The sequence below is a fragment of the Talpa europaea genome (genome assembly GCF_964194135.1).
Source record: "Talpa europaea genome assembly, chromosome: 12".
Taxonomy (NCBI): domain Eukaryota; kingdom Metazoa; phylum Chordata; class Mammalia; order Eulipotyphla; family Talpidae; genus Talpa; species Talpa europaea.
In genome coordinates, this window is record NC_140079.1 from 21,239,445 (window position 1) to 21,257,259 (window position 17,815).

Below are 17,815 nucleotides of genomic sequence, written 5' to 3' on the forward strand. Positions count from 1 at the left end.
GGATGGCCGGGGAACGAACTCTAGTGCTTCAGTGGCTACAAATAGCTTCATAGTGCTGAGACTATGAAGGCCTCCCCACCAGGGAGGCCTGCGAGAGCCTTTTTCTATATACAGTGTGAGTGTAGCGTTACAGTCCTAGGTATGCTGATTTTCCTTGAGATGTTGGACTTCAGAGCAAGGCTTGCCATTTGGAGTATATGGGCTGGAGGTAGGCCTTTTCTGTCTGCATTCCCATCTGTTTGTTGATGTTATTTTGGAGGCATGGAGGAAGTGGTGGCATGTTTACAACTCAGATGTGGTTTTGAAGCTACTGGCATTGCACAATCATTTGGCTTCTACCCTTGTCCTGGTGTTATAGGGCAGGGACCACCCTGTTACACTGGGTAGTCTCCCTGCGCTCATCTTGAATTCCAGGTGTGGGTCCAGAAGGGAACAGGGAAGGTATCTGTAAGGTCTCTTTTCATTTTACAAATGAGAAAACCAATGCTCAGAGAGGTTGATAACCAGGACAGACCTCACACTGTAATTTGGCTGCCAAGCCATGATTAGAATCGATCTCTCCAATGCCACCCAGGTATAGAACTCCTTCATGACTTGTGCAGTTATTTTATTTTGCACAGTGGATCTCATTTGGGGCTCTCAGAGCAGACTGTGGACGCTTATTTTGCAGATGAGAAAACAAGCTTTTAAAGGTTATTTAACCAAATTTCCAAAGCTAGAAAGTGGACCTTTAGACTCAAAATTCTGCGTTTCGTACACAGTACCCTGTGGTTATGAGGTATACACCACACACCGTCTCAGGGTTTGCTGATTATCCACCTGAGAATGGTTTGGAATGTAGATAATGATTATAGAGGAGGACTTTCAAGGAGTAAATTAACTGTGTTTGGGTATCCTCGCCAGTTCTCCAGGGTCCAAATTGCAAATCAAAATCAAAACCAGCAAGTAGCTGCTCCTACCCTACAAATCCTTCCCTGCAAATTGCCATCTGAAACTCAAGCCAGCGGTTTGTTTGGGAAAAGCAGCTCAAATCTACACTTAGAGGACACGTGTCTCTGTTTTGTGCTGGGACTCTGATGCTTACCTTGTAGAGAAGCTTCTCATTAACTATATGATGGAAACCCCCCTCCCCAATAATTGAGTCATCCACTCTAGCCACCGCCCCCTCATTTTCCTTTGGGGGTTCAGTGGGGGTTAAAATGTCTTTGCTGCTTGTCTTGGGAGGCCACAGGGTGGCCTGTCCTGGTAAGGCAGCTGGAGATGAGAACTGGAGGGGCACTTCGGTGGCTTTCTCAGAGCATGAGGGATTTGCTTGGTTGAGAGAACTGGGTGGTTCTGTGATTATTTTGAGATGGATAGAAAGACAGCATTTGACTGGGTAGACAAGCAGGAGTGGGACAGCTGGCATGGTTTGGGGAAGGTGGCAGAATGGTGGGTTTAGGGAGTTGAGGAACACTGGCCCTCCCTTGCAGGCTGTCAGTGGTGGTATGGTGGGAGAAGGGGGTTGTGCTAAAGTAACTGGGGAGTACTTGAATGGGCAGGGGTATGCTTCACAATGGGTATTGTGATTTGTTGAGATGAGGAGTATTTTGGGGAGCTGAATGACCAATCCCTTCTTCTAAGCCAAGGACTTGGATGCAACCAAAGAAGTAGTCTCTCCTTCCGTTCTGCTCTGGGTCTTTAGTCTTAACAAAACCCCGGCTCTAGGTCCAGAACCCCAGCAGATCAGCTTTGGCTACTCTCATGAACTTGCAAAAGATATTTACCTTGGGTGTGCCTCAGCAGTTCCCCAGGCAGAAATTTGATCGCCTTGTGGTTCAAAGAGAGCCTGGATCTTCCAACTGAATTTAGGGCTAACCTGCATTATTTTCCCTTGGGGGTGTCAGTCCTCTCCTGACCCCAGTGACAAGCTTTCCACTCTTGTAGAGGACTTGCAGCCGCCAGGGCTGACAGCTCAAGGGACTGCCTGGCCTACATGCCCACTTTGCAGCCAAGGTGGGGCGGCACAGTGCTGGGACACCTTAGAGGGGTGTGTCCTGCAAGCGCTGGACTGTGGCCCCTGCAGGTCCTTCCTTGCAGGTCCCACCTGTGCAAGGGTCCAATATCTTAACTGTGTAACCGTCCAGGTGTGGCAGGTCCGGGACTGGCTCTGTTCCCTGGCTTTGACTGCCCCTGCGCAGGCTGTGTATTTACTGTGCTTCGGGAAGCAACAACTAAACGTGATCCAAGGTAGTTGGGGGCTGCAGTCATTTCCAATCCAACCTGGTGCCCTGAGGAGCTGAAACTCTGCGTTCCATAATGGGCGCGGGTTCACCTGGACTCTAACATGCCCGCTGTGCTCCCGAAGCTCATTTCTCTGGCCGTCCCTTGGGGGGCAGGGGTGCCTCCGAGGCCCAGGGAGGTGGTCAGTGGTGGGACAGGGGCCCTGCGCTCAGAAAGGCGCGTGTCCACGGATCCAGACGACCTGGATGCGACCCCGCGGAGGAGACCCCAAACTCCAAAGAAGACCAGTCGAGCGAGCCCCTCCGCCCCCCTGCGCCCCCCTGCGCCCCCCAACTCCCGATGGCCGCAGGGTGGACAGCGCGCTGCGCCCCGGCTGCCGCGACTTCCCCATCCCCGGGCGGGGGAGGGGCCGGAGCCGCCGCCGAGCGGAGAAAGTGCGCGAAGCGGCCGCGGCCGCGAGCCTCACACGTGACGGCGCCGCGCGGAGCCGAGCGGGACCCGGCGGCATTGGAGGCGGCGGGCGCAGCGGGGCGGCCCGGAGCGGCCTGGAGCCCCGGGAGCGGCGCGCGCGGCCCCGGCCCGGGCGCACAGCCGGCCTCGCGCTGCACATTCTCTCCTGGCGGCGGCGCCACCTGCAGTAGCGTTCGCCCGAACATGGCGACACGGAGCAGCAGGAGGGAGTCGCGACTCCCCTTCTTATTCACCCTGGTCGCGCTGCTGCCGCCCGGGGCTCTCGGCGAGGTCTGGACGCGGACCCTGCACGGCGGCCGCGCGCCCCTGCCCCAGCACCGGGGCTTCCTCGTGGTGCAGGGCGACCCGCGCGAGCTGCGGCTGGGGGCGCGCGGGGAGCCCCGGGGGGCGGACGAGGTGCCTCTCCGGAGGAGACGGAGCGCTGCCCTGCAGCCGGAGCCCATCAAGGTGTACGGACAGGTGAGCAGCTCTGCGACCCGCCTTCCGCCTGCTCTTTCCTTTCCCGACTCTAACTCACCCCCGCATCCATCCTTGCGGTCGCCTCCCAGGTGCAGGCACCACTGGGGACTTCCCGGCTTGCATGCGTTCCCCGCCGCCCTCACCCCCATGAGTACAACCCCATCAGCACTTGAATTGCGTCCATCGCCCCTTCTTCCTGTCGATTTTAGCAAACGTATTCTAGGTAACTCATGGGGTGCAGTGCATATTTCCCCCCAGCGTGAGTGCAGACCCGGGGTAGTTTCCGGCAGGTATAGGTGAGGCGCAGCTTCATTTTACGTGGGGATAAAAACAGGTTTTCTTTAGTGTATCAGCCGTGGGCAGCCGAGCAAGCACCCCTGGTTGCAGTATAGTCACACAGAACAGTCAGGGAGGGGGTTTCCACACTTTCCATTTTCTAACCACAATTAAGGTGGGCAAACCTAGCTTTGCATAGGCAAAGCGAGGGGTGTGTGTGTGTGTGTGTGTGTGTGTGTGTATGTGAGTGTATGTTAGGGCTGATTTTGTGTATGTGTGAGCGGGTGCTGGGGGAGAGGTTCTGTCTTCTATTCTACCCTCCAATCCTACCCCCTTTCAAGATAATGACCTTATTTTGGACTGGGCATCTATCCCTCATAGCACTAGGGGACTTGGAAGACTGCAGGAATTTGGTGGGTGTTATTATTCTGTAAGTGATTTATTTCTATCCAGGCAATGGGTTTATTAGATCACAAGTAACATGCATTTCACTTTTATGGCTAGAATTACTGCGAGGGATTGCAAACCGAGTTTGTGGTTTAGTATCAGCATTGACAAAATTAATTTGACTGTGTTACTGCCTCATGAGACTTCGTGTCCTGCAGTTAAGACTGACATTAGCAAAGCTCGAAGGTCGGCGGGGGAGAAACACTGGCACCGGTGAAGGTGGTAGATATTCCCAATTTATAGAGTGAAAATGTTCCCTTGTAAATTAGAAATTGAAAGATTGGCCTGAGTTCTGCCTCTTCCCACTGATTCTTCTTTAGCCATTTCTTCAGCAAATAAACAAGAGTTAAATGTCAAACCCCTGGAAAGTCAGGAAGAACCCATCATCTTATTGTGTCATTTTGTTAACGAAGCAACCAAAGCTGGGAGAGGTGAAATGACTGGCCCAAGGTCGCTTGGGGCCGGTAATCTGCCCTTTTGTTTTGGTCTGCATTGTCTCAGTGACCTCTGTGTGTTCAAATAGTCACGCTGGCTATAAATGCTTCTTAAATAACTCATTTCGAAAGTCAAATATATAGGACTATAAAGGGGGCAAAGAATGGTGGTGAGTGGGCTCGAGCATTCGACTTCCATCAAGCTTCAGCCCTGGCGTAGATCCACTGGTGAGCTTGGGTTGCTGGAACCTGCCTGCTGGGGTCCCTTCTGGGTCCTCTCCCTACCCGCCATCTGAAACTTCTTTTTTGTCCTGTTAAAAGAAGTCAGCAAGGTCCTTCCTTACCCTCCACAGAGACGCCAGCATCCTGATGGAGAGTGGGGGAGGGAGAAAGAGAGGCTCCCTTGTTCTTAGCATCTTCACAGCCAGCCCTGCTCTGCTGTGGGCTTGAACAGCTCTCTGGGGGCTGGGTATGGGGAGGGGGTGGAGGCCTGTTCTTGCCAGAGCTCAGGTCCCCCACAGATTAGTTTTGGTTGAAGGCAGAGCTTCCAGGTCTCACAGGTGCCCTTTCTTCTTTGGGTTTAGTTTGTGAAAGCTTCTGGGGATTTGGGGCAAATTAAAGATGAACTGTGTTCTCCTTGGGAGTGATTCCAAACTCCCCAGCTTTTATATTCCTGAGCCAGCCAGATTGAATTTGGTTCAGTTGAGGGATGGAGAACTGGCGGTGGAGCTCATAATGAGGAATTCCTACCAAGAATGAGGACACTGAGCTGCGTTTTTTCTTTTCTGAGGCTGCCTTGGTCTGCCATTGTTTTCTGTTGCCCCGAGGTTAATTAAAGTGGGATTAGCTTGAATCTCTAAGGATCGCAGTTAGATAGAAGGAAGAACTTCCTTGCACTGGGCTTTCTGTCTCTGACACTATCTGGTGGAGACCGTCAGACTATAAACACAGGGAGTCAGTGACTCAGGGGCTTGGCAACCCCCTCTGGGAGCTCTAGAGTAAATCACAGCTCTTTGGAATGACCTTTCGGGCAGGGGTGACCATTTGCCTGTTTTCCCTGGGACAGACCTGGTTTGTAAGTTGTCCCTGTTGCTTATGAATAGTGCTGCCATCACTCTCAAAAGTGTCAGGATGCAGACCATAAATCACAAGGCCGTTCTACGTCAAGCCCTAAACCCAGCTCCACTGTATACCCGGGTTGGTTCCCTTCTAGAAACCAAGGAATTGCAGTCTTTCCATAGTATTTCTTGCATTGAGTGTGGTTCTATACAGACATGGGGGTGCAGATGGGGGCAAGGAATATTTCCTCCCTGCATTCAGAAAGCCTACAGTTTCAGGAGGAGATAAAGTAGATGCAAATATAGGCATGTGAAGGTACCAGACAGGAACCAGAAGACACGGGCAGAGAAAACAACCACAGCTCTGCAGTGGGGGTTCGTGTGTGATATGGGAGGGAACAAGATGGAGTGATAAGGATCGGTGGGCTCAGACACTCTGCAGCTTCTTGCCCTCTGACCTTTGAGTGAGGTTAAGGGGATGCCTGGCAGCACAGATTAGGGCTGAAACTGTGTGGCTGAAGAAAACCTGAGGGGTGATGTTAAGGCCACCAGCTTCAGGGAGAGGAGCAAGGAGGGCCTTTGCAGGGGAAGCATTTGCATCTGAGAAAGAGCCCAGTGTTGGAATGTTGTGGATTCTTTCAGGTTCTGCTACTTAAAGTGTAAACCAGGCTTAGTTATTTTGACCATATTCATCTTCACTATTTTCTGTCGTGATTCCTTAGAGCATGTTTGTAATAATGAAATATGGTCAAAGTGGTGAAATAATTTGCTATCAGATATTAGCACTTTTTATTAAATGTCTATATGTCCTCATTAATTCTCCTTTTCAATTTTTATTGATTTGCTGATCGTTTACCTAATTTTGGATACAATTTCACTCTTTACTCTACCCTCCACCAAAGCTCCAGTGCAATCCCCTATCCAGCCCCCCCCCCCCACTTCCTACCCCATCACCTCCATTAACCACTATACTTATTACCGAGTCTGAGGGTTATTTTTGTTGTGTTTTCCAGTTCATTTTCTTTGGTGCTTTGTATTCTGTAAATCAGTGAAACCGTCTGGTGACTGTCTTTCACTTTCTGACTGACTTCACTTGACATAGTCATACTTATAATGAAACTTACAGGGCAGGGAGAGGTGCACCCCAGATCCCCCCAAAACCTGCTTGCTCTAAATGGGTTCTGCCATCCGCCGCATCAACACAAAACATATGAGACTTTAATACAATTAGGAAACAATACAGGAAAGGCAAAGAATATAGTTTCTAAACCAAGCACCCAAAGTTACCCGTCCCCTCATGGGTAAAAGTCCATCCAAATGGGATTGGCCCAGAGCAAGGCCCCAAAGCCTGCCACAAGTCTAAAGCATCTTCCAGTGGGGATCCACAGAAAAGGGTCAGAAACAACCAGACAAGCCCAGAAGGAAAAGAGCAAAATCAAAATCAAGACAAAAACCGCCATTGTCATCTCCCCACGGATCTCTCGCCCACATCTGTGTCACCCAGTCCATGACCAAAAGGCAAGCGCAGTTTCTTCACGTGTCTCTTGGCTCCATGTGCCTCCTCCAGGTCTCCTTCTGGCTCCATCCTGCTTCCTTCCTTCCTCAGTCTCCTCTGCAGCTTCTTCTCTCCCTACTCAGCTCCACCCTCCATTTGGATGGGGCAGGGAACCTGGAACCTCCCCCTTTCCTGGGGACCACCCTGTTACAAACCCATCCATTTTTGTCCCAAAAGGCACATTTTCATCTTTTTTAATAGCTAAGTAGTATTCCCTTGAGTAACATATTAGGATTTTTCTGCCCAAATTCAAAATTTAGATATTGAATGCATCTCCAAAAAAGGGGTTCATGAAGGGGGATCCCATAATTTTAGCCATGTTGAGTTTCTTCCAAATTTTATGTCAACGCCATGCCTTTGTGGCATCATGCTGGCTTTTTCTTCTGCCTGAAATGGGCTTCTGCCTTTGCTTGGAAACCCCTCTTCCATCCTTGGACATGCAAGGAATGCCTCCTAGTATTCCCGGGCTCCCCTGGAAAGAGTATCTTTGAGTTCTGCTGCTTTTGAGTTCTAATAATTCTACTGCCTTCTGTAATAATTGCTTGTCTAACTGTCTATCTCCCCATTTGCTCCTTGAGGGCATAGATAAGCCAAATTTCTCTTCTCTGTGTCCCTGGTACTTGGGTGGCACTTAGTGAATATTTCTGGACTGACTGCACACCTGGGAGGAGAGTGGTCTGGAGGTGAGGAACACAACCACGTTACAGAAAAGGTATTTATAAGGAGGATCATGACCTGCCCATAACCGACCAGTGAAAATGATTTGACTCACTCTGTGCCCACGATGCTGGTAGCCGAGCACCGATTATCCTGTGCTATCTTAGGGGGTGGTTTTGAATGAAGAATTGGGATTCTGTCATAAAGAATCTTCTTTTTCAGGGCTATCATGGCATTGGTAATGGTATTGTTTTGGGGAAAAATCCTTTGGAATGAAGCACAAAGCCTAACAGGATTTACAGGTTTATTTTCCTTCCAATGAACTGTCTTTTCATAATGCCTGCTTTTTAGAGGCCAGGGAGTATTCAGTGTCCTGATTTGAGGCAAAAAAAAAAAAAAAAAAAAAAAAAGAGTCTGTTACTGCACAAGGCCCTGGGACAAAGAGCCTCCTCTGGGGATGTGATACTGTTTAGCTTTAGATAATTTTGGAGTAGATTCTTGCACGATACACTTGGCTTGGGAAAGAATCGACTGGTTGATTCTGAAGCTAGGGGGTTTGACCTGTGTGGTTCCAGAAGATGAGAAGGCAAGGCATGTACTGTTTTAAGTTGACTTCTACATGGGGGAGAGAGTTGCTTGGCATGTTGGGTTGACTCAATAAGAGATGTGACCTTAAGAACATTTCTGGTTCCACTTGACATCTTTTATTGTCTGCTGTTCTTTGCTCAGTCTCTGACTCTCTATTTCTCTATGGGCCTGTGTGTCTTGTGTCATGGTGGCTGGAGGCTTTGAGAGGTGGAAGGGATGGGCGGAAAAGGAGTCAGGGACTGGCGCGAGGAGATGGAGAATTAAAAATGTGACATGAAAAGCTATCGCATTTGGTTTTTAAGTCTCAGGTAGGTAATTTTTTAATATTTGTTTCCAAAACAATTTGTACAGAAGTGTGTGGCGAGAAGAAAATTTCCCTTCCATCTCCTGTTCCCCATTCACCCATTACCCTTTACCTGGTTGGCAACCACCGTCATCAGATTTTTTTTATATCCTTCTGGAAACATTCTGCATATGTAATATATATGTATATAAAATTTGAAACTTTAAATATCAGTAACTTTCTATTATCCATAAGCCCTGATATCATGAATGAGATTAATTCGAGCTCCTAATATACTATGGCAATATGATTACCAATAAGAAGGGATTTACCTGAAGTTTCATAGTATAAGGTGGGTTGTTACTTTTTTCCCAGCCCAGGTGAAAGAAATGCATTCTCATTCCAATTAGAAGGTTCCTGCAGGCTAGGAGAGCAGCATCATGCAGCCCTTTTTGACCCGGGAAGATGCTAGAAGGTAGCTCCCTAGAGGTGTGAGCCCAGGCTAGTGAGATCAGAATATAGAGATGATGGATCTTGTTTTTAACTAGTATTCTTTTCAGGATTTCTTTATGTTTTGTAAGATGCAGTTAATGGTATGCTTAATAAATTGCTTTGAGACCTGGGAACCAGGCAGCAGATCTAACGGCAACTAACATCCCAAAGCAAGAGATGGATGTTATAGGAACATTTCACTGTCATATCTTGGTCTGTTCCTTCTTTGAGAAGACAGCCTTCTTTGTAATGTCGTTGTTTCACCCCAGGGCTAGAGATCGATGGAGCCGGCCTTGTGCTGTCCACTTTCAGGGACAGGCACAGGAATAGTCCAATATACTGGAGAGCAGGTCATTAAAAAACCAAACCATTTACTTTGCTGTGTATTTATTTAATCTTTTTTTTAATGAAACATCAGTTTACTTTCATAATTAAATTTTCTTAGGCTAATATTAAAGTGAGTATGCATTCTTTGAGCAGCTGATATGTGAAATGGTTGGCATAATGTGCTCAGGAAAAGCCAGTTTGGAGTTTAAAATTTTTGACAGTTATTCAGATACAGATAATTGGCAGTTGACTGCATAGAAATGCATTAAAGCTAAGTATTACAGCGACCTTTTCTCTATTTTTTTAGATTTCGTTGTAATGGAAAGTAAAGAAAAGCTCATTACATTTGGTTTGTTGAATATTCGGGGATTAGGATTTCTCCAGAATACAGGGGTAAGGTATTCTCTTTGCTAGGGAGCACAGAACCTACCCATGCATTCTCTTGGTACCCCCAGAATGCTTGGGCACATGGCATATTCAGTCCAGCCACGTAGATACAGAAATCAATTTCCCTCAGTTTAAAATGAGCCGCAGTTAATTTCGACCTAATTTATTGGTTTATCGACCTGTGAACCTTGGGCCTTCGAAGAAGTGGCATGGGCAGCCTTCTAGCTTTGAGGTGGCTGATGAAGCTATAAATCAGAGAAGCCAGGGTGGGCTGCTGATCTCGATCAAGATTTGGGTTTCATCCTATGTACTTACGGGACCCTCCATTTTTTATTGTAAAATAAGGACTGCTTTGTGCATTTGGGGGTGGGTTCCATGAAAACAGGATTTTTTAGCAATCTTGATCATCATAGTGAGTGAGAAATACAAAATTCTGTCATCCACTGGGTAATTGTTAATAATAATGATAGCATCTGTGATCATATCACTGCTGCTAAGAGCCAGAAGATCCTATCTTCTTGGCTTCCTGCCAGATCTTCTGGTAAAGTGCTGTTTGCTAGATTTTTCGGTGGTGATGGAAAGATGGTTTATCTGTGCTGTCTGGCGTGTGCACTACTAACCCTACAGGGTGGTTGAGCACTTGAACTGTGGCAAGTGTGACTGAAGAATTGAATTGGCTTTCATTTCATGTGAATCAATTTAAATTTAAGTTTAAATGGCCACTGGATGAGCCGCCTTAGTTTTAACAAGTTGTGGAAGGCCTCCTTTTCCCTGTGGTAGGTAACCTCTACTTCCCCTGGGAGCGAAGCTGTAGTTACAGCAAAGACCTGTATTTATTTCCACCGTAAACAGGGATGGAAAAGCGAGAGTTGAGGGCTGCCTCATAACCCCAGGTTTTGGCACTGCTGACTGCCAAGCTGAGTGTCAGGAGACAGGAGACCTGGTGCACTGGGAGGGTGCGGTGGCTGCAGCCCTCAGCATAGGGGATACACCTGCATCAGCCTCTCCTCTTGCCATGAGTGACTTGGGTGATGAGACTCGACCTTGTGCCTCCACCTCTGGCGTGACTGTGCTGACGGTCCACCTGCACCGACTTGGCCTCTGTGGTGTTTGTCTGTTTAGCGGTGAGAGTTGTAAACAGGGTTTTAACTGTGGGGCCATCTCCCCTGCCCTGCCCTCCACTTCCTGTGTCTTGTTGACTTACCTCGGCCATAGCTGGGTCTGTCTTTCATCCCCGTGATCCAGCAGGCTGGCATGTAGACAAACAGTATGGCGTGTGGTCTTTGTCACTGTATGGAACCCCCCTCCCTGGTCGACCCTTTAACTTAGCATGCCGTTGCTGTTGCGCCACTGCCGTGCGGGCTCTTGGCTCAGAAAATCGGGACCCTTCACGATGATTTATCTCTAGTCCCCTGAATTAGATTAAAAACACGGCTACGAATTCTCAGAAAAGCAGGCTGATGAGATTATGTCCCCAATCTGAGTGGCAGACAAGGGCAATAAAAAGATGTATGTATAGCAAACGCGTTTTGTGCTGTGTCGGAGCCAATGTGCTGTTTATTATTTCTTCTTCCTTTTTTTTTAATGGCGATAACTAATATTACTTCTATTATTTAGAAAAGAGCTACTAGTCCGTTGAGTAGAAACTTCTCCCCCCAACAACTGTGGATTAAAGAGGGGGCCTGGGGTGGGGGAGAAGGTGATTTGTATGTGTAGCTCTGAGTCAACAAGCGGGTCCTGAATTGGGATTTAATATAGTTAGTTGGCACTGATGGGCCGGGGAATGAATAGTGTCATGATTTGAAAATCTGAGCTCTTAGGAAACTTCTGTGCCCAGAAGAAATTGGGAAAAGCTGGAGTGAGCTGACCGAGTTTGGGGGGCCTGGTTTTTAAGCAACCTGGGGAGAAAGGCTAGAGGAGGGACTGGTCCTTTGGAGACTCAAGTGGGGCCTAGATTGTGAGCTATATGTGGAGTTAGGGGCCTAGATAGTAAGCCACCCTATTTCTCTGTTAGCCCTGGGGATCCCTACTAAACATTTCTTTTTTTTAAGATTTATTTATTTATGCCTACAAGAGCTGGGGTGCAGGCCAGAGGTGCTGGGAGGGGTAGGGGGAAGAGGTGAGAGGATTCACCAGAGTGGGGAGCAGAATAGGCTGAGAGGAGCAGCAGGCCAGTCAGGAGAGGTTATCTCCCTGGCTGGGGATCGAACTCGTGCTGCAGTGGCTGTGGATAGCTTGATAACGCTGAGACTTAACCCCTTGTGTCACCAAGGAGGCCCCCTACTAGACATTTCCAAGTATCTGGGGAGCAAGATTAGTGCTGGCCCACCCAAGGGTCTCTGCAGAGGGACCTGCTGATGGTGGGGAGGGAGAGGGGCAGAGCAGAGTGGCTGGTGGGACTGTGGAAACATTTGGAAGAGATTTGGATGTTTGAAACCTGTGCTCAATTAATTGAGTAACATGAGATCATGTACCTATGACTTACCTCATCTGTATACATTTAGTTCCCTGAAGTTCTTTCACCGAGTAGTTAAAAAAAAAAAATATAGGCACATGCACATGGTTTGCTAGATTTGGCAACGTGTGCTGCCAGTGGTGGTGATGGAAGGGTGATGGCAGAAGCCAGCTCTGGAATCTTTAGAGAAGAAAAGTTGAGGGGTGCGTGGTTGTGGAGCACTGGATAAAGGCTGCCAACACAGAGTTGGGGGAGTTAAGCTAGCCCCTGAGGTCTGCCTGCTAGTTCAGAGGCATCTCATACTCCTGAGAAATTTGCTGTTTGGGTCCCTGTGAGCTTCCCTCTATCATCTCCCCTCACTATGCGGTAAAAAATAAAGCCGCTGGTAAGGTGACGTCTTGAGTCCTTGCTTGGGGATGTAATGTTTAAATACTTTCCCCTGGGGAGATGGAAAGGGCTAGAAATCGGTGCTACCTCCGTGCAGGAGTCTTGGGAAATGAGGTTGCGTTTCCTCAGGTTTCTGAGCTCGGCTGCAGAGTGTGAGCAGCCCTTGGCCTTGAATTCTGAGCTTGGCCAGGCGTGCAGCGTTTCTTCATTTTATATATGTCACTGCTTGTGCTTAGACCTCGCTGTTCCAGCCCTGGTGATGCTTGTGTTAATTTTTTATGTGAGCCATTTGTGAAAAATGGCTTATTTGGGTAGAGAGCAATTTGGTCTAAAGAATATACCAATAACAAAAGGAAATGTTATAGCATTTTAAATTTTATGAAGTATATGCATGGATAGCATCTCATAGGGTTCTTATCTGCTGTGAAATTGGGGAGAATGATGACTATTCTCGTTTCACAGATGAGCAGCTTGAGGCTCAGAAAGGTGAGGCATGTGGAGTTATACCACTAGTAAATACTAGAACCTAGGCTCAAACAGTCTGATTGGCCTCAACTTATCGATGGCACTTTTGCCTCTTGTAAGTATCCCGGTGAAAGCCTTGCTTCTGAGCAGGGGTCCATGGGCTATTTTGTTGAGAATTCTTTCTTCCTGCTTTAAAGCCTAGAGATCTTATATAACTCTGGCCTTGAACAACACAGGTTTGAACTTCAGGGATCCACTCATAACGCAGATTTCTTTGTGTACAGACAATGTAAACATCCCTTATCGATAAATAGATTCAGTCCTGTAAATGCATTTTCTCTTCCTTGTGATTTTCTTAGTAAATAACATGTTCTTTTCTCTGGCTTTATTGTGAGAATATAGGATAGAGTATGTTCAATGTGCAAAATAGGTGTTAGGTATGTATAACTGGTTAGACTTCTGGTCAACAGCAGGCTAATTGCAGTTAAGTTTGGGAATCAAAAGTTATGTGCAGGGCCTCCCCGGTGGTGCAGTGGTTGAGCGCTGGGTTGCGAAGCTGCCCGCTGCCTCTGCGGCGCCGGTTCGATCCCCGGCTGCTCCCCGGCCACCGGAGGAGGGTCCCACGTGGCGCGCAGACCTCTCCTGCCGTCCACTGCTCCCCTCAGCAGTGTACTTCGGTCCTTCTGCCTGCTCTGCTCCCGCTCTGGCTCTGGTGAATTCTCTCACCCTCCCATGCTTCTGACTGTACCCAGTGCATGTATAAACAAAAAACAAAACAAACAAACAAACAAATAAATAAATAAAACATGCCTCTAGAAATTAAAAAAAAAAAGTTATGTGCAGATTTTTGATTGTGAGGGGCTTGTCACATCTCACCCTGGCATTGTTCAGGGCCAACTATAATTCCACCCTCTCCTTTGCTGTCCTGGCTACACTAATTTTTTTTTAAAGATTTATTTATGCATACAAGAACTGGGGTACAGGCCAAAGGTGTGTGTGTGGGGGGGAGAGGATTCATCAGAGACAGAGTGGGGAACAGAACAGGCAGGCTGACTGAAATACACTGCTGAGGGGAGCAGCGGGCGAATCAGGAGAGGTCTGCTGAGCCATGTGGGTTGCTCCCTGGCCAGCTGGGGGATCGAACTCAGGCTGCAGAGGCTGCGTCTTTCCCCTTGCGCCACCAGGGAGGCCCTACACTAATTTTTAACTTCACAAATGTGACAAGTCCTTAGTCCCTCCCTGTCTCCATCCTTTGGTCTGGAGGTCTTTTTGCATCTCCTTCCTCCCTAACTTCCTCTTCATCCTGGGAGTATTCACCTTAGGTCTGTCTGACCTTCAGAGCACGGTCTCCCCCACATGCTGTTTTGCCTCCTCCCTCTCATTTAGCCATTGTAATTTAACCATTATTCCTGGAATTTACTGGTTAACGTTTGTTTCCCTTACTAACTTAAGAGCCTGGCACCAGGATCTAGAGGTCTGCTGTTTTTCCTAACACCTCGCTTGGCGTCTGATATATAGCAAGTGCTCAATAAATATTTATTGAATGAACGTGGTGGGGGTGCTATTCATGGTGCAGATGCAGAGCCAGGGAGAGGGGAGTCAGGGGAAGTGGCTGGCCTGGAAGCAACCTAAAGAGCTCACAGCAGTGGCTTTGGGGTCATGGTGAATCCTCGCTGAAGGCTAGTCCAGAGGTCGCGCCAACCAATGAGATGGGGCTTGTTGCCCTGAAGACCAGACAGATTTAAGATGGAGACTTTATGAGCTTAACCTCACCTGCAAAATATGGAAGTCGGCTCAGATGTTCTCTGAGGTTCTTTGTGGCTCTGATAACTTCTTCCTTTACTTACCAATTGGTAAAGTAAGGGGTGATGATTTTCCTGATAGAGATTTTTCACAGGTTCTTTTTAGTTGGGAGCTGTGTTTAATAGGGAACAAAATAGCAAAGCATGCTTTTTGGTAAATAACAAAGAGGCGTGATTCGCCAGGAAGGAGTGGCACCCAGAGGCCAGTGTGGACAGATCAACTTGCCAAAGAGCAATCAGAAATAAAGATAAGTCTTTCTGAATTGATATAGTGATAATATGTCAGTGAAGATCTGATTTTCACTCTTTTGGTAAAGAGAAAGGAGAGAGAGAGAGAGAGAGAGATTGTGGCGCTCAGGTCTCCAGTTAAGGAGATACTACTGAAATGCTAAGTTTCTTTTTTTTTTTTTAAGATTTATTTATTTATGCATACAAGAACTGGGGTACAGGCAGAGATGTGGAGAGTGAGAGGATTCACCAGAGACAGAGTGGGGAGCAGGACAGGCAGACTGACTGAAATACACTGCTGAGGGGAGCAGCGGGCGAGACAGGAGAGGTCTGCTGCGCCATGTAGGTAGCTCCCTGGCTGGGGATCGAAATCATGCTGCAGTAGCTGTGGACAGCCTGCTCCATAGGCTGCTTCCTAACCCCTTGCGCCACCAGGGAGGCCCTGAAATGCTAAGTTTCTTAATCCAAGATCATTCTACCTCTGTTTCCCCATCTGTAAAATGGGCTGCCTGAACTCATTAGCAAAGTAGTTAATGAGGTCTGTAGGTGAATCTTCTTGAACAATCACAAAAGTGGAGGGAGGGAGCTGAGTAGGCTCCTGCAGGGAGCTCTTAAACTAGATTTCAGCTCTGCTTCTAGGTGGAGAGTCCAGGGAGGATAATGAGCTTACTAAATATAGGGAGAGCACTGCCTAGAAAGGGGACACTGAGGGGCGATTGCATCCCTAGCATTTAGGTTGTGCAAACGGATGGTTTGAGAGAACCTTGTTATTCTTGGACCTTGGGAGTCCGTCTTTGGTTTCCTCAGGCCCGGCCTGTTGTTCAGGGCATTTAGCAGCTGCCTCTGTCCTTGTAGTTGAAGGACAGGATATTTGTTTTAAACTTCATTGTAGAATTTTAAAAATGCTTCTTTGTATTTCACTGCTGGTAGGGCCGAGAAATGAACCAGACTGCCTTATTTGTCTGCCTCTGCGTTCTGGAAAGAGGCTGTGTAGGAATGGGGGGTGGTGGCGCGGGGGGGGGGGGCGGGGGACTGCAGGCTGTGGGTGTCTAGGACATCCTGATCTTTGGGTTTGACCAACTTGTCAGAGATAATGGCAGAAGAACTGCCAGTGGGGACGATCTGTGATCCTTCCCAGTAAGTGTTTCCGTCCTCCTGAGAAAGCCTCTACAGTGACTGTTGTACGCTTCTTGTGAATGGCCAGACTTCCAACGCTGATCTCTCCCAAAGTGCTGTGTGTACTCTGGATGGGGAAGCAATGATGAGGGAGCCTCTGGGGGAGTCTGGCATCCCATAGACCTCCATGAGCACTTAACTGGTAACTGAATGCAGGGGCAGTGTGCTTTTTTTTTTTTTTTTTTTAAATATAGTTGCATTCTTTTCTCTCGCTTCCTTTTTTTTTTTTAAAGATATATTTTATTTATGCATTCAAGAAGTGGGGTCTAGGCCAGTGAGAGGATTCACTGGAGACAGAGTGGGGAGCAGAACAGGCAGATCCACTGAAATACACTGCTGAGGGGAGCAGCGGGCGCGGCAGGAGAGGTCTGCTGCACCATGTGGGTCAGCTCCCTGGCTGGGATCGAACTCATGCAGCAGTGGCTGGAGACAGCCTGATAGCGCTGAGGCGTTAACTCCTGTGCCATCAGAGAGGCCCAGAGACAGTGCATTTACCATCTTTTCTAATGATAACAACCCAGAGCTTGGGGCCTTGGTATCATCAGATTCTCCTCCTCCTCTACCCCCTTCTAAATAATAAGGCAAATCATTTAACCTCTCTGGACCATCCCAAGGGAATGAGATGAAATCGTGGGGTGATGTGGTTGCAGTGGTGATGATTGTCCTGCATTAGAGGTGGACGCTGAGCCCATGGCCATTTCTCCTGCCAGGGTCCAGGGGCAGGCAGGCCTGCAGGGATGCTGTGATGCTGCAGATGCAGCTGACAGCCCTTGGAAAGATTGCTTTGGCCAGAGACCCACTCCTCAGCCTGCCTCCTGAATGACTCATTCTAGCTGCATATTTTGGTAGCATGAAGGATCAAGATGAAAAAAGCACTTCTTAAGAGTGGGAGCTCCTAGGTACTGGATCAGGGCTTGAGAATTGTAATATTCCTTACAGGTCATAAGATAGAGGCTCTTTTTTTCAGTTGATGTGAAATTCACCTAACCGGACACAAACCATTTTAATGTGGACAGTGCCACAGCAGATAGAACAGTCACAGCATCGTGCAACCACACCTTTATCAAGTTCTAAATTGTCATCACTCCCAAATAAAACCCCTTACCTGTTAAACAGTAACTGCTTGCTCCTTCTTCTCCACAGGCCCAGGCAACCACCATCTGCTTTCTGTCTGTGGCGTTACCTGTTCTTGATATTTCATGTAAATGGAACCAAGCAACATGTCTCCTTTTGGGTTTGACTTCGTTCCATTGCATGGTGTTTTGCGATTTGTTCACATTATAGCATATGTCAGTGGATCATAGAATTTTAACAATGACTCCCAAATACCCCAAGCTACCTCCCCACCACAACCATGTTACCAGACTGAGTCTTCCAGCCACTGGCATTTAGATCCTGGGTCCTACCAGGGGCATGGGGATTGGGCCAGATTCTTTGCTCCCCAAATAAGATGCATTAGAGACATGTGTGTGCATGTCTTATACTGATTCCTGGGCCTCCCTGGTGGCGTAGGCGGTTGAGCACAGCTCGGTGAAGCTGTCTGCAGCCTCTGTGGCGTGGGTTCGATCCCAGCCGGCTGCGGAGATACCCATATGGCGCGATAGACCTCTCCTGTCTCGCCCACTCCCCCCACTCAGCAGTATAT

At 48.1% G+C, this 17,815-nt stretch overlaps 1 protein-coding gene across 1 annotated transcript in view; it reads left to right on the top strand.

Annotated features, from left to right (window-relative positions):
* Window positions 1-2,877: 2,877 nt before the first annotated feature.
* The window catches only part of SORL1 (sortilin related receptor 1), a gene marked incomplete at both ends in the record, with an annotated part of 141,068 nt that continues 126,130 nt past the window's right edge, over window positions 2,878-17,815 (top strand). The window contains one exon of the mRNA XM_084251265.1: window positions 2,878-3,153. Within this exon, the coding sequence (XP_084107391.1) occupies window positions 2,878-3,153 (276 nt within the window). The remainder of the gene's footprint in view (window positions 3,154-17,815) is intronic.